The sequence below is a fragment of the Corvus brachyrhynchos genome, unplaced genomic scaffold (genome assembly GCF_000691975.1).
Source record: "Corvus brachyrhynchos isolate BGI_N302 unplaced genomic scaffold, ASM69197v1 scaffold136, whole genome shotgun sequence".
Classification (NCBI taxonomy): domain Eukaryota; kingdom Metazoa; phylum Chordata; class Aves; order Passeriformes; family Corvidae; genus Corvus; species Corvus brachyrhynchos.
In genome coordinates, this window is record NW_008239080.1 from 9,005,006 (window position 1) to 9,022,624 (window position 17,619).

The 17,619-nt window shown below is 34.3% G+C and overlaps 1 protein-coding gene across 1 annotated transcript in view; it reads left to right on the plus strand.

Moving 5' to 3' along the window:
- CSMD1 (CUB and Sushi multiple domains 1) overlaps positions 1-17,619 on the plus strand; it is a 1,107,925-nt gene that overhangs the window by 904,796 nt on the left and 185,510 nt on the right. Inside the window, exons 24-26 of the mRNA XM_017739215.1 lie at positions 9,930-10,121; positions 14,522-14,648; positions 16,477-16,679. Coding sequence (XP_017594704.1) covers positions 9,930-10,121; positions 14,522-14,648; positions 16,477-16,679 — 522 coding nt within the window. The remainder of the gene's footprint in view (positions 1-9,929; positions 10,122-14,521; positions 14,649-16,476; positions 16,680-17,619) is intronic.

The window sequence follows — 17,619 nt, forward strand, 5'->3', positions numbered from 1 at the left end:
AATGCATTATTCTGTTCCACACTTCTAATAGTCTTACACAAAATTAGAATCTTATATAATATATATTGTAATATATACTATATAAATTACAGTATATAATAATATAATATATAGCATATCATATTATATAATATAGTATATAATGTTAGACATTTCAAATAACTTGTGGGTGCCCCTGAGATCAAAGTTTGATCTTAACTTTCTTCTGACTGATTTTTCCCCTTTCTAAAAGCATGCATTTTCAAGAAAAATCTAGAATTACTTTGTAAAGATTTTAACAGTTTAGATGTAACCATGTGAGGTTTTCTCCATTGCCTTTATTATATTAGGGAACTGTTTACATTTCAACAAATTAAGATTGGTGCCCTCAAACCTAGTTATTTTTTATAACTGAAGATTAGAAATAATAGGAAACAGATTTTTTTCCATTCAGCTAAACTATGTTTCTAATGTTTCTAATTATTGAAAATAGTAAGAAAGTTATTTCAGAATAAAATTAAGATTATTCCTTCAAAAGTTTATGCATATTAAAATCACCCTGCCAAAACTATGTGTACATGATATATGGACAGAATTAGGGATGCATGTAAAGAGAAGACTATTTGGAACAAAGATAGTTAAAGATGAATGCTATAAACCTATTTATTTCTAATCCTTCTGTTTCCATAAACTTTCTAGATGGGAAGAGTTGCTTGAAACAGGATGATGAAAGGTAGACAAGATTTATGTTTTTCTTATTATTCAGTTGTTCACCACAGTGTATTCAGAAATTGATTTTCAGAAGTTCTGGGCACAATACCACTAGCCAGAATAACAGGCGGTGTGGTGTGTGCATGTGATTCACCTGTCAGTGTGTGAAGGGATCAACATAGTTGGAGATGACAGGGTTTTAACTTTCAGTCCTGTCTGTGCCATACTGCTTTTTATAAACTTGTACAGTGCATTTTCCATTTTTAATCCATCCTTTACATTCATGGTGACTTCATTCCTCTAAGGATGAGTATTTTTGAAAAGACTGTGAGCAATGAATGAATTTGCAAGCACTTAAGCATTTGGTATGTGTTAAATCAAGGTACCTTGCACTAAATAACACAGGAAAAAAAGTGTGTGTTCATGTTATTTCTTTTTCTTTTCTTTCCCCTCTGCCCAAAAAAGAATAAGGCCAGTCTCTTCTAACAAGCCACCTACAGAATATTTTTAAGTACTGTCTGTATCAGTCATTTTCCCACTGATCATAAAAGATGTTTTAGACATGGAGATCCTGAAGATACCTTTCCATAGATACTTGAAGTTAGAGTTCTTAAACTCACATCGAATTTCATCTTTAGTCCCTGCATCTTCTATGGAGTATAAATTATAACTAATTATTCACTTGCTTGCTGATTGCAAAGCTTATTTTTATGCTTTCTGTATATTCACAGCAGTCATCTTGCTGCAGGGACATATATTTGCATACCCATTTCTTTCAAGTATTGTTATTTATGTATTTTCTTTCAATAAAATAATAAAAACCTGTCTTCTACTACCTGTCTACACATATTTAACTTACTTCTTAAATTTGCTTCTTAAATTTTTATTTGTTTATGGGGACACTGTAGCTGAAAAAGGGAGAACAAAATTTTCGGATAGGATACATGGACACAAAGAACCTGGTTTGAAATTGGTGGGAAAAGGCCCTAGAACTTTTTGTAATATATTTATAACAGGAGAAAATTACAGAAAAGTATTCTTTTTCATTTTATATTCAAAAGACCTGTTATTGACTACATGTCCTAACATCTCTATTTTACATATTTTACAGGTTTACCTAAATTTTTTACATGTTGCTCATGTTAAGATGAATTGCTGAAATTCCTATTAGAAATTATTGTCCATTGAATGACTGTCTCATTCATATAGTCAGTATTAATTGCCAGTTGATTGCCAAACTTTTGAGAAATTAAAAGTGTACTTCTCAGTTTCCAAAGGATGCAAAGCAGGAGTTTCTGATACCTCACTGTAGCCGCATTATCCAAACACTTTTCTTTCTATAGATTTTTCTATCATTCTAATTAGGTAGAGATTTTGTAATTGGCCATTTTTCCTACATTTTTTTCCTACAGCTGTAGGTTTCAGGACACAGTTGCACATAAATGGTTCCAAGCTAGAATGAAAATGCCAAGAGCTCTTATTTTGAATTGCATTGATTTAATTAAATAGACTATGTTATAGATGCTTAGGATGCAACAACTGCAGAATGAGTATTTGTTGACATTTACATGCATTTAGAAATACATTATATACTCTGAACATTAACTCAAGTATCACTTCATATTTTTAATTACTCTTTGACAGTTCAAAAATATTCTGTGTTAAACATATAGACTACACTTATGAGCTTAAATGACTTAAGATTAGGCAACTCTAGAAGAGTTGCTGGTGTTTCCAATATTTTCATCTTACCTTTATTTTATAATAAAACACGTTAATATTTCCATGCATGTATTGAAATAGGATTTTTATATGCACTTTTCCTTCTTCTTTTGAAGTCATCCTGAAATCTGTTCTCTCATCACTTTCATGAGCTGAAGATAGGTTATACATTATTTGTGAGTTCTGTGTTCTGTGGCAAGCAGAAAAGACAATGCCTTTTCACAATGGGCATGGGCAGAGCCCACCCAGTCTAGACTTACAGTATAGTAAGTAATATAATTATTAGAGATTATTAAAGAGTATTTGGCATCCCTTTGGTGTTTAATATATAAGCTGCAAAACCCTTTTTGCATTCAAAATAATTAACTCCTCATGGTTTATCTGCAAAAATTTTCATTATCTGTGAAATTTTCTTAGCGATTCATGGTATTTTTGCTGTATTTCCTCATATGTAACAAACAGTAATATTAACAGGAAATTATATGAATATAAACTTATGTATCTAAGACAAGATTATTGATACTGTTGATCTACACCTACATGCTAAATTTTTATGTTTTCAGAACATGTTCATCTTTAGATTAGACATCTAAAGTTTTTAAAATAACCCAGCTGGCATTTCTTTTAAAATGTCTTTACAGTTTTGTCTGGAGGCTTTCTATTTAGAGTTCTTACTACAAAATAAGAAGTTGATGTCGAATACAGCACAGGTTCGTACTTTGGAATTTACAAGAAGAAATTCTTAGTTGGCAGTTACAGTGTTCTGGGATCATATTTGAGGCCAAGGTTCCACGGTCTTAAAAATGAATTGGTGCAGCATCAGGGTGCCCAGCAGTGCAAATCTGAACTGGACCTGGCAACAACACAATTGAATTCCTGTAAAATTAACAAGAGCACACAGAAGAAAACTTATAAGCATTTTGTGCTTTTATGGTAGTTTTATATATGGTTTGGCATAAAGTCAGAATGTCCTTGACAGAAAATAATGAATTCAACATAGCTGTAAATAAAGCTAAAGTGTCAAAAGCACTTGAACAAATTAGCATAATGGGACCACAGTATTAAGGGCTGTGATGTTACATTTATTTTATTGTCAGTTCAAGTATTTCCTCTTTTTTAAAACTGTTATCTTCCATCGCCATAAGTACAGTTTTAATTGTCATAGTACATTTTTTGCAAAACCTGAACAATGTTTACCAAGCAAGAAAGATAATGAAAAGAAAATGAAGGAATAAAACCCTGCAGACTAATTTCTTGGTTTATATTATGATCCCTTGTAACAGTGTGCTTATATGTTCTACTAAATCAGTCATAATGTAATATGCATCAACATACCTTTGTGTAGAAAGTAAAATTTGGATGAGTACCATAACTCACAATTCAGAGTGTCTTTGTTGCTTTTGTCCATTCATAGAAGTCTTAGTGTTGAACTGAAGGTTAGAGTTTCAAATTAGGGACCAAAAGTGCCTAAAGGCTGGTAATGCACCTTTTAGGTGCTTACATTTTCATGTGTCTGGCTTTAGGAGAGTGATTGTTTCAAAATACTATAGGACTTCTTCTAGTAGGAAATTACTTGGTATAGATTACTTACTTTTCATATAGCCACTGTAGGTTTACATGCAGTCTAAATGCACAGGTATATATATACTAAAACTGTGCTCTTCCTTTCAAAATGAGTGAAGGGAACATTTGCAGATACCTCGGGATGTTGTCAACTTCAGTTATACGTACGCTGTGCAATACAGAATCCCTGAAAATTTCCCTTGAAGACACAAAATGAACACTCTCTTCTTCATATTGACAACAGGCTTTGGAGGGCACAAACTTGAAGCTGAACTGAAAGTTGTGCTTCATGGATGCACATAGCATATTCCACCCACTAATGGACGCAAAAGCTAGTCCAAGGTAAAAACCCTTGAGTGCAGATAGTGTGGACATCATGTTTTCAGCTTCATTGTTTCACTGCCCAGATTTGCTTTTACTATACTGCACTGCTTACTAATGCAGCTAGTACCACAGTGCCCATCATAATTAAACTGAGTTGAAAGAAGCTGTAATTAATAGTCTACATATATTTGCAGATGTCAATAATTTTTGCCCCTACAACTGATATTTCTACATTCCTGATTATTTACATCAAATATGACAGAGTAAATCACATTGGACAGTGCCAGAAGGTCACAGCCAATCATCAAGATATATTCTGGCTGTTTTGGTTTTAGTTTAACAGGCTTTTATGCATTCATTGTTCTGACAATCCTATAATGGAACTCAAGAATAAGATAACTGGCAGCAATTTGCCACTACAATAATCTTTCTCAGCAGTAAGAATCTTGGCAGAATTTTTCTGATGCTGGCTTGTTGCAATGTCAGGTAAACCCGAGTACTGTGATTGTGTGGAACTCATGACCATATTGCCCTATTGTAAAAGTTCATAGCATCTATTTTAACACTGAAGTTCTGTTGCAACATTTCTACAATGATATTTCACAACAATATGATCCTTTATGACAAATTACTCCAGATGTACAAGAGCATCAGGGAAAAAGGGAATGAAAAGTTCTGTGTTTTGTGTATGAGAGGTGAACGGCACCTACATGCATGTGAAATACCCCAATTTTTAATAGGCTGTCTGATAAACAATGATAGTCTTGCTGGTGGAGAAATGTAGTGAACATGGGGCTGAAAATTATGTAATGTCATTCTTACAGTTTTTTTCTAGAGTATTCAAAGTGCCATTTAAAAAATTTGGCATTAATGCCAGCAATTTGTTAGTTGGATGTTCTTGCAGAGAATATTTTTGAAATACAAAGAGCAGTAATACTTTTTATTATGCCACAGTGAATGTTTGTATCTATTTTTTTTTCCCCTAGGCATAATATTGTGCAAACAAACCTAAAAATTAAGAGTACTGCTCACCTCTTCATGAATTATCAATATCATATCAATATCATATCAATATCATATCAATATCAATATCTGCCTGAAAACTTACGGCTCGCCTCTTCATGAATTATCAATACCTAGCAATTAAAATGAAGGTGGTCTTTTTGATAGAAATGTCTGAATAATCTAAATAAACCAGCAAATAATGAAGGGTTTAGTGTGTCAAGGATATTTAAATTTAGGTTTTATATTTTTGTTTCCAGTTAGATATTTTTATTTACATATTATTTTTTAAATTATTTTGTGTGAAATAGGAAATTAAATTCTGGTACTTAACACAACAACTTGTTATGTTTTCTACAATCATCTTATCTAACACTTTACCCCAAATAAATATTTGATTTGGGTTTAGAATGGACTAGCAGAAAATCTTAACTCTTCTGTTGCTCCCACAGAGTCTTAAAAATAAGATTTAAAAAACCTGTTTATTTCTGGAAGGGACTTCATAGCCTTTGACACATGTACAGGCTGAGAAATTCCTGTATGTACTACTGTGTACTCAGAGTGTTTTTAACAAAGTTGTGTTTTCCTATTTTTTAATTTTCAGAGATACTTTGTTGTTTACAGATGCAAAAATGCAGTGCAGTGAGTATCTGTAGAGTTTGAGGCTCTTGAAGAAGTAGGAAATTCACCTTGGGGACAAAATCTGTTCACAGGCAAAAAAAAAAAATAGAAGCTGGAGAATATGTAGAAATCTACAAAGCAATGGAGGTGAAATACCTTTATGTCAGTGGATACTTAAAGATATAAGTGATTTACAATGATGATGTGAACTATTAATAAGGCAAAATAAAACCAGAAATATCTTTTGTGTTCCTCAGTCCTGTTTCAAGCAAGAACAGACAAAGTGCTGGCAGGCTACGGTAGGCTTCTCTCAAACTTCTAAAGCTTGTTACATATCTCTTTAACTCTTCACATCTATCTATGTTTACACCTTGTGTAAAACTGAATGTTAACTGGAATGCATGAAATTATAGCAAGTCAGATAGTTTTATCCCAGTCTTGATACCTTCTTTAGTGAAGATGGCTGTATAGCAGACTAGGAAGGCTGGTTTGTCCAAAAGTTCATTTCATTTCAACCAATTTATGTGTTGGTGTTGTAAAAGATACTACCTCTCCCTGACAACCGTCTTCTTTATGTGGTGCAAGGTATTGGAGAATCAATCTCTCTAACTATATATCAGTGCTATGGAAAGTTTTTTCTTTAATCAGGGGAGTTTCATCTGTCAATCACTTATGGAAAGTTTTTTCATGAGACACAAGTAGATTCTTTAATCAGGGGAGTTTCATCTGTCAATCACATGCCACTGCATTTGATAACCAAATGTTGCACCTAATAAAGAATGGGAAAGTGTCTAAAAGCAGTGGCAAAGAAATAGTGCTACACTGGCTCATGCTGTCAAATCAGCATTAAAATATCACGCTATCTATCAAACAACTTACATTTTCAGGATTTTACATAAATGTCTCTGTATGTTTAAAAAGGAGATTAAAATAATGAAATATAGCAAGTCAGAACGATAGTCTGACATATGATATATGTCTTGTGAAGTTCAGCTCATTTGAATGACCAAATCATCTTGGCTCTTTATAGCTTTGAAGAAATAGACCTTTTTAGAATTGTCCCATCCATCCAATCTGCTTTTTTCTTCCTTAGGATGAGATTAATCATACTTCATAAGATACTGGTAACTCTAAAAGATAGAAGACTGTTTAGATGTGACTGTTTATATAATCATTGCTGAGAACCAGTTAAAATGATTGCTACCCCTTTTTCTGGAAACTGACCATGTTTGCTTTTTTTTTTTTTTTTTTTTTCCTGTCAACAGAAAGAAATTGCAGGCATGTGCAGATATTCACATGGAAACAATCTTTTAGCACGGGAATAATGATAAATCTCTATAATCCTTTTGTACTGTGTATTTATAGATATATAGCTACTCCATCTGACATAAAGACTACACTTCTTCTAGTAAACTAACCATTGTCAGGGCATGAGTATAGTATGGGATAGTGATTCTTTAGACTGTCAAAATGTTAGGGTAAATGCTAACATGCCTCTATCTTGCCTTCTTCTGTCTAGAACTTTCCCAAACAATCTCAGGCATAATATAGTAGACAGATAGCTGAATTTCCAGGAAGTGGCTTGCAAACAGCCATGCTCGTTTAAAGGATAACTGAATTTAAGAACACATGACTGTGGTCAGAGTATTCTTATTGTTCCTGGGGCTTGATGTTTCTTTAGATATCAGCAGAGAGTGATGTGCTGTATCAATGTGATGGAACAGCATTTGGTTCTGGCCTAGTTCTGCCCTGTAAAGAACCTCGGCTCAGTTTAAAATAAAGGTAGAAAATAAATGTTTGCAGGAGCTGATTGAACTGACTGATCTGAATACCTGTCAATATAAGCGGCAGATTGTTTTCAGAAAATTCATATTTTTCTACTGACAATTGAAGTTGTGTAGACTTAGCCTTCTAATTTTCAGAATCCCGAGTTATAACAGGTAAATCCCGACCTTTGTGTCCAATTAATGAACAAAGAACGCAAAGGTATTATATGTTTTCAGAGGAGTTATTTGATGAATATCTTTAGCATCTCTACAGGAAGAAAAGCTCCTTAGACTCCTTGCAAATTTTTCAGCTGTGGGTGATCTCAGTGCCAGGAGAAAGGTATCAAGAAATAGGATACAAGCTCTAGCTTGTGTATTTGTAAAATAATTAAATATTGTCTATACGTTATTTACTACGTAGTGAAGGACCTCACAGAATCATAGAATGGTTTGGGTTTGAAGCAACCTTTAAGATCATCTTGTTCCAACCCCCCTGCCATTGTGTGGGTGCCTGGAAGGACTGCTAGCTTGAAACATTTTTGGGGTGGTTGGGGCAACGGGCAGGTCAGGTTTTGCTCCGGTGCGGTGCTGAACTGCCCCTTACACCCCACCCCTCCCCCAGCTTGTATCCCAGCCCTGCAGTGGCTGCCACTCCCCGGCACACCGAGGCCATGCGCCCCTGGAGCCCCTAACCCAGCTCCTAAGTGGCCAAATGACTGCAAGCCCCAGCTGGGGTAAGGGGCCAGGAAAAGCCAAAGGGTACTTAAAGCAAGACACAATGTGAGCACATTTGACCCTGCCTCCTCTTGGAGTTTCTGTCAGATGAACACCACTAGAACCAGGAGTGATGGCTGTGTTTGTTCTTTTCTATGTCTTTTCTGTCTTTCTCTCCTTCTTCTAATTCCTTCACCTTGGCATTTTAAGTAATGTTTTGAGAAACCTGGAATCTATCAGGCTTGGAGTTTGCTAAGCTGAATGGGCCAAGTTAATGCTTTGAGAAGTGTTTTTTTCATGTTGATTGAATGCTGCTCTAAGTCTTTTGCCAAAGTTCTCTGGTTTTCTAAAAGTGCCAGTAAAGGTTTTTTTGTTATTTTGACCTCTTGGGTATCTTGTTAATATTTTTCCCATGTGTCTGACTCGGAGTGTATGAACAACTGTAAGCCCTTTAAAAAGTCTCATCGATCAAATTTTTGGGGGCCTTACGCATGTTCCACCAGAACAGGTTGTTCAAAGCCCCATCCAGCATGGTCTTGAATGCTTCTAGGGAGGGGGCATCCACAGCTTCTCTGAGCACCCTCGTGTAGAGAATGCACTGAAAAAAGAAAACTGAAGACCAACAGCCTGATTCAGCAACACTTAAATAAGCTGTTCAGTAAAATAAGGATGGCAAAATGGAAAGTATTTGTAAAGTCAGAATTACTTCTTTGGTTTGGGGACATGGCAGTAATAAAGAAGAATCCACCATGAAGAAGAATTTGGAATTGAGAAAGATGAATTTGGAACTGCTCTTTCTATTATTCCAACATCAGGAACTGAAGGAAAAAGGAGAGATATGGAATACATCTGTACATTTTAGCAATGCTCTATGAAGACAATGAAGAGAGTAATGTGTAAAATGTGGTAAGAGTTGTCGCTGCTCAGAGCAGATCTGCTCATTCCATGGATTACAGACGGAGGTATTTATCCCATTAAGCATGTTAACAGGCCAAAAGGAGAATGTTAATTGAAAATGAGTGTGGGAATACTTCTTCCTTTCAGCGGAGAGGAAACTGAAGCCATGCTATCCTGACACTAGGATGGATGAAGTAGCCTTTGCACATGCTTCCTGAGTTACCATTATGGTCTCTTGACTTCGTTATGGAGATTAGATGAGGAGATGAAGCTTCTACTTAGTGCCAAAACTAGGATCAATATTTTCTTTCCACTGAATAAAAAAGAATGAAACATAGAAGTAGTATAAATTAATTAATTCCTCACTAATCTTAGAATAGTATAGATAAGATGCTTTCTTCAATAAGCTAATGTCATAATCAAATATCAAATAAATAATTAGTTCCTAGTCTTTCAGTTTGTGATTTACCCAAATTATGTACAATTTATCTTTGGTCACTGTGAATATAGCTAATGTCATTGAATCATGAGAATTTAGTTTACGTCAGGATCAGATTCATTGCCATTGTATTTTATTTGGTATTTTATATCTCCATGGTTTTTTTTTTCTTTTCCCATTTCTGTTTGCAGGTTTTGACCTAGTAAAGTGTGAAGATCCTGGCATACCAAATTACGGCTACAAGATACGAGATGAAGGACATTTTATAGACACTGTCATTTTATACAGCTGCAATCCTGGCTATACAATGCATGGTAGTAGTATTATGACCTGCTTAAGTGGAGATCGAAGAGTTTGGGACAAACCTTTGCCTACTTGCATAGGTAATATGGATTGTGACAATGGTCTGGTATGATTGGTCCGGTATTTCAAGAAAAAAACCCAAATATTCTGTCTTTCTATACTTTATGAGATGATAATGGTGCAAACATATTTTAAATTTCAAGTAAAGATTGAATGTGAACATGGAAGTATAACTTCTCTGAAATAAGTGTCTGGCTATTAATGGTTATAAAACTACTAGAAAACACTTTTTTTTCTATAGAGCAGTCTTTGATGGAAGACTACTGCTCAGCTTCTGATGAAGCCCTGAGTCATTGAATCATATACTATCACAGGCAGTGGTATTGTCTAAACACTTCATAAACTAAGAAAGCCCCATCATGAAGCAAATAAAGTTGTGGGAATTTTTTCCTCATCTATTTTCATCAGAAGCTATTTCAGCATCTCATTCCTGTGAACTTAATTTCTAATCTTCATCCCTCATTGGCAGATTGTTTTATCTGTGTGCTCTGTGGTCCTTGTTGCCGCGCTAAGATACCCCATCTATCAGACCTTTTCCTCAAATATCATGTCTTCAAATGCCTAAAACTTTCATTACAACCAACATAAATGTTAAATAGAGAATTACTAGCCAACATGCAGAATAACTGAACACCAGTATAGCTATTATCCATTGTACATTTACTAAGCAGTTTGCAACTAGTCCTCTAGTTGTGCTTTCCCGTCCAGCAATTGCCAGTGAGTTCCTGACTTCAATTTTCACATGAAGTTCCCATTAATCTTTCCTTCAGTGTGTCTTCTGATGCTTGGTTTTCTCCTCTGCTGTCCACTGCTGGCAGGGCACCAGCATCTTTCAACGCTCACCTCACCTACACGATCTTTGCTTGTTGCCTTTCCCCCATTTCGGGGGCTGCATTCTGTTCCAGAACCCGCTTCCTTCTGAACACATTCACAGACCTGCAGTCTACAAAAGAGCAAGCTCCCTTTCTTTAAAACGTTCAGCTTACCCAGAGAGTAAGTGCCAGAAACACATCGGTGGGCAGTATTTCTGCTGTCTTAGTAGAGGTTATTTTCCCCACTTGATTCTAGAATTTTATCTGTAAGTTTTTGTCTATATATATGAGAGGTCAAAACAGCTATCCAGCTTTGATTTAAAGACTTTTCCAGGCTCTTTATGCATTCAAGTCCTCATGCTCTTCAGTTTAATTGGTTAGCTTCCTTTTCCTCTAAGTTTGCCCTTTAGTAGGGAAGACCTTAATTATTCCTACCTTTGCCTATTTCTCCATGCAATTTAAATGAAGTCATTTCTCTAAGGTCATTTTCTGCAATATTTTTTCTGCCTGTGTTCACTACCAAGTAAGACTTAGAATCAACTCTAAAATACTTGCTGATTTCAAGTCTATTAGATGAATAAATCCAGCCATCTACCTATTTCCTTTTCCCTGTATGATGATTTATCTTCTAATTTGTATGTGGGATTTTAAAATCTCAAACATACAGCAATTAAAATATTAGTAACTAAAAAAAAAAAAATCCTATATATTACAATCTGACCTGGAGGAAGCTAGGGAACCAAGGATCAACTGAATCTAAAGAAAATTGCCATCTTTGCTCCAGTAGAACATCCTTCATAATCCTTCTTCAAAATACTTTTGACCAATATGTATGTTTTTCACGCTGACTTTATTTAGTTTAATACTGTATTCCTACTATGTAATGCACCTTCTAGTCATGTATTTCCACCTGTATTTCCAGTTTTCTTGATACCAGTATGCTTTTAATGTTCTATATTTTACTCAGGATTCCACTCTGTCTTTATTCTTCTTTTTCTTTGTCCGTTAATTTTGTACCTTGCATTACTAGATTTGGTTTCTGTATTTTATTTCCAATCTTTTGGAATAATTTGTGGAGAAATTCCTTGAGAATCTTATTTCATCTCCAAGTGAAAATATGTCCCCCAATCAATGGAATAATCTGTTTTCTTTTGGCATCCTGAGAGAGATTTTGGTCTTATTTTCTGTTTGTTCAACCAAAAGATATCTTTCTATGTGCTTTTATCTCTCTACATATATTTTTAATTACTGTCTTTGTTCCTCTCCTTAAAATACAATTTTGATATTGCGTCAGTTCTGTATAAACTACCTCTTCTCATTTCTAGTTTAAATCTCTTCTGAAATATTAATTAGTTCCCCATGAAATCAAATATTCACTATTCTCTCTTAGAATTTTCTAAAAGTGTTTCCTTCTAAACAATCTTTTACAAACAATCTGTTATCTTCATTAAATTGTGGGGTTTTTTTACAGTCTGTGCACAAGAAAGCTTGTCATGAAGATCCCTGAAAACTCAGTCATATATCTGCAGATTATTTCAGGCTTGCTTCCCTCCTCCTTCAGACTTATAAAATCTTATCCTTCCATCATTTTTATCTTATGTTATCACAGTTTTATCTTTTCCTACTCTGATTTGAATGACTTATTTTTCTTTTCCTTTTTCTGAAGTTGTCATGAACTTCCAAGCATCACTTGCTTTTTTAGAAACATTTTCTTAATATCTTTCTCTTTGTGAGGATGTATTATTTTTGCTTGTGTTCTAGGTCAGCATTTGATATTTGCTGTTCTCTTCAGTGACATTTGTAGTCTTCATTGTCTTTACTATCATTTCAGTTTCATTCTCAAAAAATATCAAGCCTATAAATAGACATAGTCAATGCATTTTACACTTATTAATTTTTTAGTGATACACTGTTATACTGGTCTTAGCATGCATTCTCATTTTTTCTATGTTCTAAGACTTAACGAAGAAAGCCAATGAATTCTTGTCATGCTTTCTCTAGAAGTTTACAGAAGTGTTTGAGTATAAGTCACTTCTATTAGTTATAGTATAGTTGTTTACATAGTATATTCTTTGAGGTGGTGATTTTACAGTGTGCTCATTTCTGCATATTGGAAAATAAAGTATTTTAATTATTTTCACAATCACTTCTGAAAGTTTACTTTTGATCCACTCCTAAAATGGATTTTTTAAAAAAATATTAAATGCATAATGCATAATCCCAAATTTTATGATGTATTCTTTTCCTAAGTGAGCCTTCTCAGAAATTTAAATCACATATGCCAGTTATTTTGAGTTTAAATTTTGGTTTCACTGAGTTAAATTTAGTTCTTTGGTAAATGTAGTACTGTATCAGGCATTTCTTATATGTAGTTATCTACCACAGTGATAATTACATTCCAAACTTTCTTGTATAATGGAAATTAATTAAAATCCTAGACAAGGGTTATGTTTGAAGGAATTTTGTACTAAAGCTGTTTCTTGCTTTGGTTCTGTATATAGAATGTAGTGTTTTGAGTGATTGAATCAGCAGGATAAATAAGTTAATCAGTCACCTTATTTCCTTAATGGTAGTTTTCCCTCATGGTAACATCTTGGTTGTGAGCAGCGACTTGGTGGCATGTATAAAGATTAGTATTTGTTAGGAGTGTTGCTGGTAGATTATTTGGTCCAACTGCAATGTTTTTTCCATCATCTCTGTCTTACTATGCTTGCTGTACAGCTGTGCTTGAATAAATCCCCATGGTAGGATTTTTTAATAACTACTTGTAAGGAAACGCTATAAATGAAGTAGAAATGCAAGTACATCACTTAACTGAAGAGTCACTGATCCTTTTTAGTTCAGTGGCGCATGACCCTTACACAGTTCTGTTTCATCAGGGTGTGTCTTTACACTGGCCAGACAACAGCATGATGCTCTAAACAAGTGACATTAGAATCATTTGATTATGGATGCTTAGAATTGCTATTGGTCTCTCCACAAAAATAGCATTGATAGTAAAAATATTTTAAACCAGATGCCACATACTATCAAATCATAGCTTTCTGATTTACTCTTTTGCTTTGCAAGCATATGGTATTTAATTTTTTAAATACCAAAGGAAATTTCTAGACAATACCGACTGGTTTTTGGTGTAATTAAACTTGAAGTTATATAGAAGTAACTTGAAAACATAAAAATAAATCATTTTGACGTTACAGCAAAACAGAAAGCTATTTTAATGAAAAAAATCAGTGCTGTGAAGTTTAAATTCAAACATTCATTGTTAGAAAAGCCAAGCACGTTAGATGGGATATTTCTGACACATTTTTGCTGTCTTGCTAATGCTAAAATTGTGCTTTTGTAGTCTCAGTACATATTGAACTCGTATGGTCAGTTACGTAATGTAATCACAGAAGTATGGTTTATTTCTTTATGACAAGGTAGGAATGAGATCATTGTGCTCATTTTTAACTTATGTACATGTCCTGGTTTGTATGTATGTGTACTACTTCAAATGTTTAAGGTCCCTCTATTTACTTTTTAGAAAACAGACAGATGTGGAATGAATAGAAAATGGAAGTGCAAATTACTATGGTCTCATTAGAAATGTAATCCTTATTTTGCAGCTGAGTGTGGTGGTCGAATTCATGCTGCTACATCAGGGCGCATTTTGTCCCCTGGTTACCCAGCACCATATGACAACAATCTTCATTGCACTTGGATTATTGAAGCAGATCCAGGAAAGACAATAAGGTACATGCTAAATTTCAATATTTATGGTTGACTTCAGTATTTTATAAATTTTTAGTAATTCTTGTATTTTTCTACACAAGTTCTGGTTTTCACTGGGGTAGTCAAGATACGCTTCGATAAGGTGTTGCATCAGTTTTCCAGGGTTGCTTGCCTGTTCAGGTGTAAAGTCCCTGGATAACCAGCATTCAAGGCACCTCTGAGTATTGCCTCACCCAAAAGTTTTCTTTTACACCAGGATAACACCAGATTCCACAAACCCCACATATACAAAATATGTTATAGTGTTAATTAATTGTATTAAACAGCTTGAGGTTCTTGAGCAAGAACCTCAGGAATCTGCATAATAAAACAATTGCCATGAACCACAGGTAGGAAAAGAACATTGCAACAGGTAGGAAAAGAACATTGCATTCCCTCATCCTCTCCACAAGACAGCTCTGCCATCGATGCCAGGGCAAAGCACAGACCCATTGTCTGAATTAACATGTTCCCAAATTCAGCAAAATAAAGAGATAATCAATGAAGCCAACAAACTCTAAAACCTGCACAGGAACTTCACAATTACTACCATAGCTATAGCACCTTCGTACAAAACTGATGTTATTTCAAGACCCACACTGGGCCATGAAAAGGTCTTTGGTGGGTTGACATTGTCTGGATACCACCTCCTCAGCAGGATGGGGCGGGGAGAAAATACCATGAGAAAAACCCCTTGTGAGTCAAAATAAAGTTAGTTTAATACAAAAAAAAAAAAAAAAGCAAAGGTTTTCCATGCATAGAAGTAGAGGAAAACAAAATATTTATTGTTTACTTCCTATCAGTAGGTGATGGCCAGCCACCTCTTTGGGAGTCAGCCTTCAGTATGTGTTGCTCTGGAAGACAAACATAATCACAGAATATTCTGATTTGAAAGGGAGTCACAGGCAAAACAATATAAGTAAATGACAAGTTATTCAGTGGGAAGTTTTTCCCCTTTTTCTTTTGTAATCCTGTTTCACTAAGCCAAATATTGAATTTACACAATCATGTTATTTCAATGCAACATTTTTGTTTAAATAACAATTTTCAAATTGATGATTTCCAGTTAATGACTAATAAGACGAAGAAATGTCATCACACAACTATTTGAAAAAATAAAAAAATAAAAAAGACATTTTGATATTTACCTATTGGATTTCTTCAGCATTAAGAATGTAAATATTCAAGACAGGGAGACAATGCACATATTTTGACTAGTAAGATAACATTCCTGAATACCTTAATAAATTTAATTCTTCACCTGGAGGTAAATACAGATTATTTTATTATAATACAGTTTTATATTTTATGAATTTTAGCAAAAAGCCAATCTGTTATATTTTTTTCTTTTTTGTATAGGAAAGGAAATGTCATGCTGACAGGACTTCTTGTACTATGTGTTCTACTGTCCAGTAGCTACTACATTTTTTTCAATAGCATATAATTCAAGCAAAACAGCATTCCTGATATCCTCACTTGAATAAAAAGAGGAAATCTTTGATGAAATCACAGTTTGTATACCTTAAAATATTCATCATCAAAATAAGATAATTTACAGACTTATAAATTAAGTCTTGAGGACTTACCCCCATAATGGCATTTTTTGTCATTGAGACATTTATAAAACAGAACTGCATGTGTCCTACAAGATCAGCATGTTCAACAGGAAAAATGAATAACTCTGCAGGACCACCAGCTCTTCTTCAGTCCTAAACAACATCTTAAAACAACAGTTTGGGAAAGATTGCTTGGAGTTTTGTGTAATTGTGTTTAATGAGTAATGCACAGTGCTTTTACTTTCTCTTTGCAGTCTGCATTTTATTGTTTTTGATACTGAGGTTGCTCATGACATCTTGAAGGTATGGGATGGGCCTGTTGAGAGCAGCATACTTCTCAAAGAGTGGAGTGGCTCGGCTCTTCCAGAGGATATTCACAGCACTTTCAACTCATTGACATTACAATTTGATAGTGATTTCTTCATCAGCAAATCAGGCTTCTCCATTCAGTTTTCAAGTATGTAAATATTTTTCTTCTCAAATATAATCGTTTCATACCCTATTTGTATACATTATTCCTGTACTTAACTCTTTCTCATCTTGCAGCTTCCTCAGTCTTTAGAAGAAAAGAGATTATATTATTTTCATTATGTTATGTGTTTACGCAAATGGCTACAACTAGGGAGAATATTTGGATTTGCTTTGAATGTTTTAGGTTTTTTTATTCCTTGTTTTCTACAGCAATCGCAGACCTAGTGCTATCTAATTAGCACTATTTAACAAGTCAAAATGGTCTGTAAATACAGAACTTTTCTTCAGCACCAATAAATATCCCCACTAGTGCTATCTAATAATGTATTATTTTATGTTTATAGTTTACGTTAGTTGGACTTTTTTTTTTCTCAAAACACTGACTGCATGATGCATGATTTTTATGACCTTAAATATCCTTTGTATGATTAAGCTAAAAATTAAAACACGCCTTACCATATTGAAATACACTTAAAAATTTACTTTTAAACTAATCAAATTGATCTTTAAGTATAAAGTGAAAGCTTCTCTGTGTTATAGAGAAGCTATGATCAACATTGTACAAGTGATCAATATTTTAAAACTGGGTATGTGGAGTTTTTCAATGTTATTTTGACTTAAAGACCAGGGGCAGGACACAGGAGACTGTATCATTGTCTTTGATTCAGTCATTGCATCCTTAAATGTCTAGATACAATGTATGTATTTCTGATCAAGACATATGAAAATTATGAATTAATGTGTGCGAGTAGTATTGTTCTCCATAGATTATGTCATTCAGAAGTAAAGGGTTCTAACCAGCTTTCAGTCATTATTATTCACATAAAGATATAAACTTGGGGGGTTTTCTAGTCTCTAAATAATGCATTTTACTTCATTTTCCTATATTTTTCTGAATGCTGTGTCTGCCTCCCCAAAACACTCTT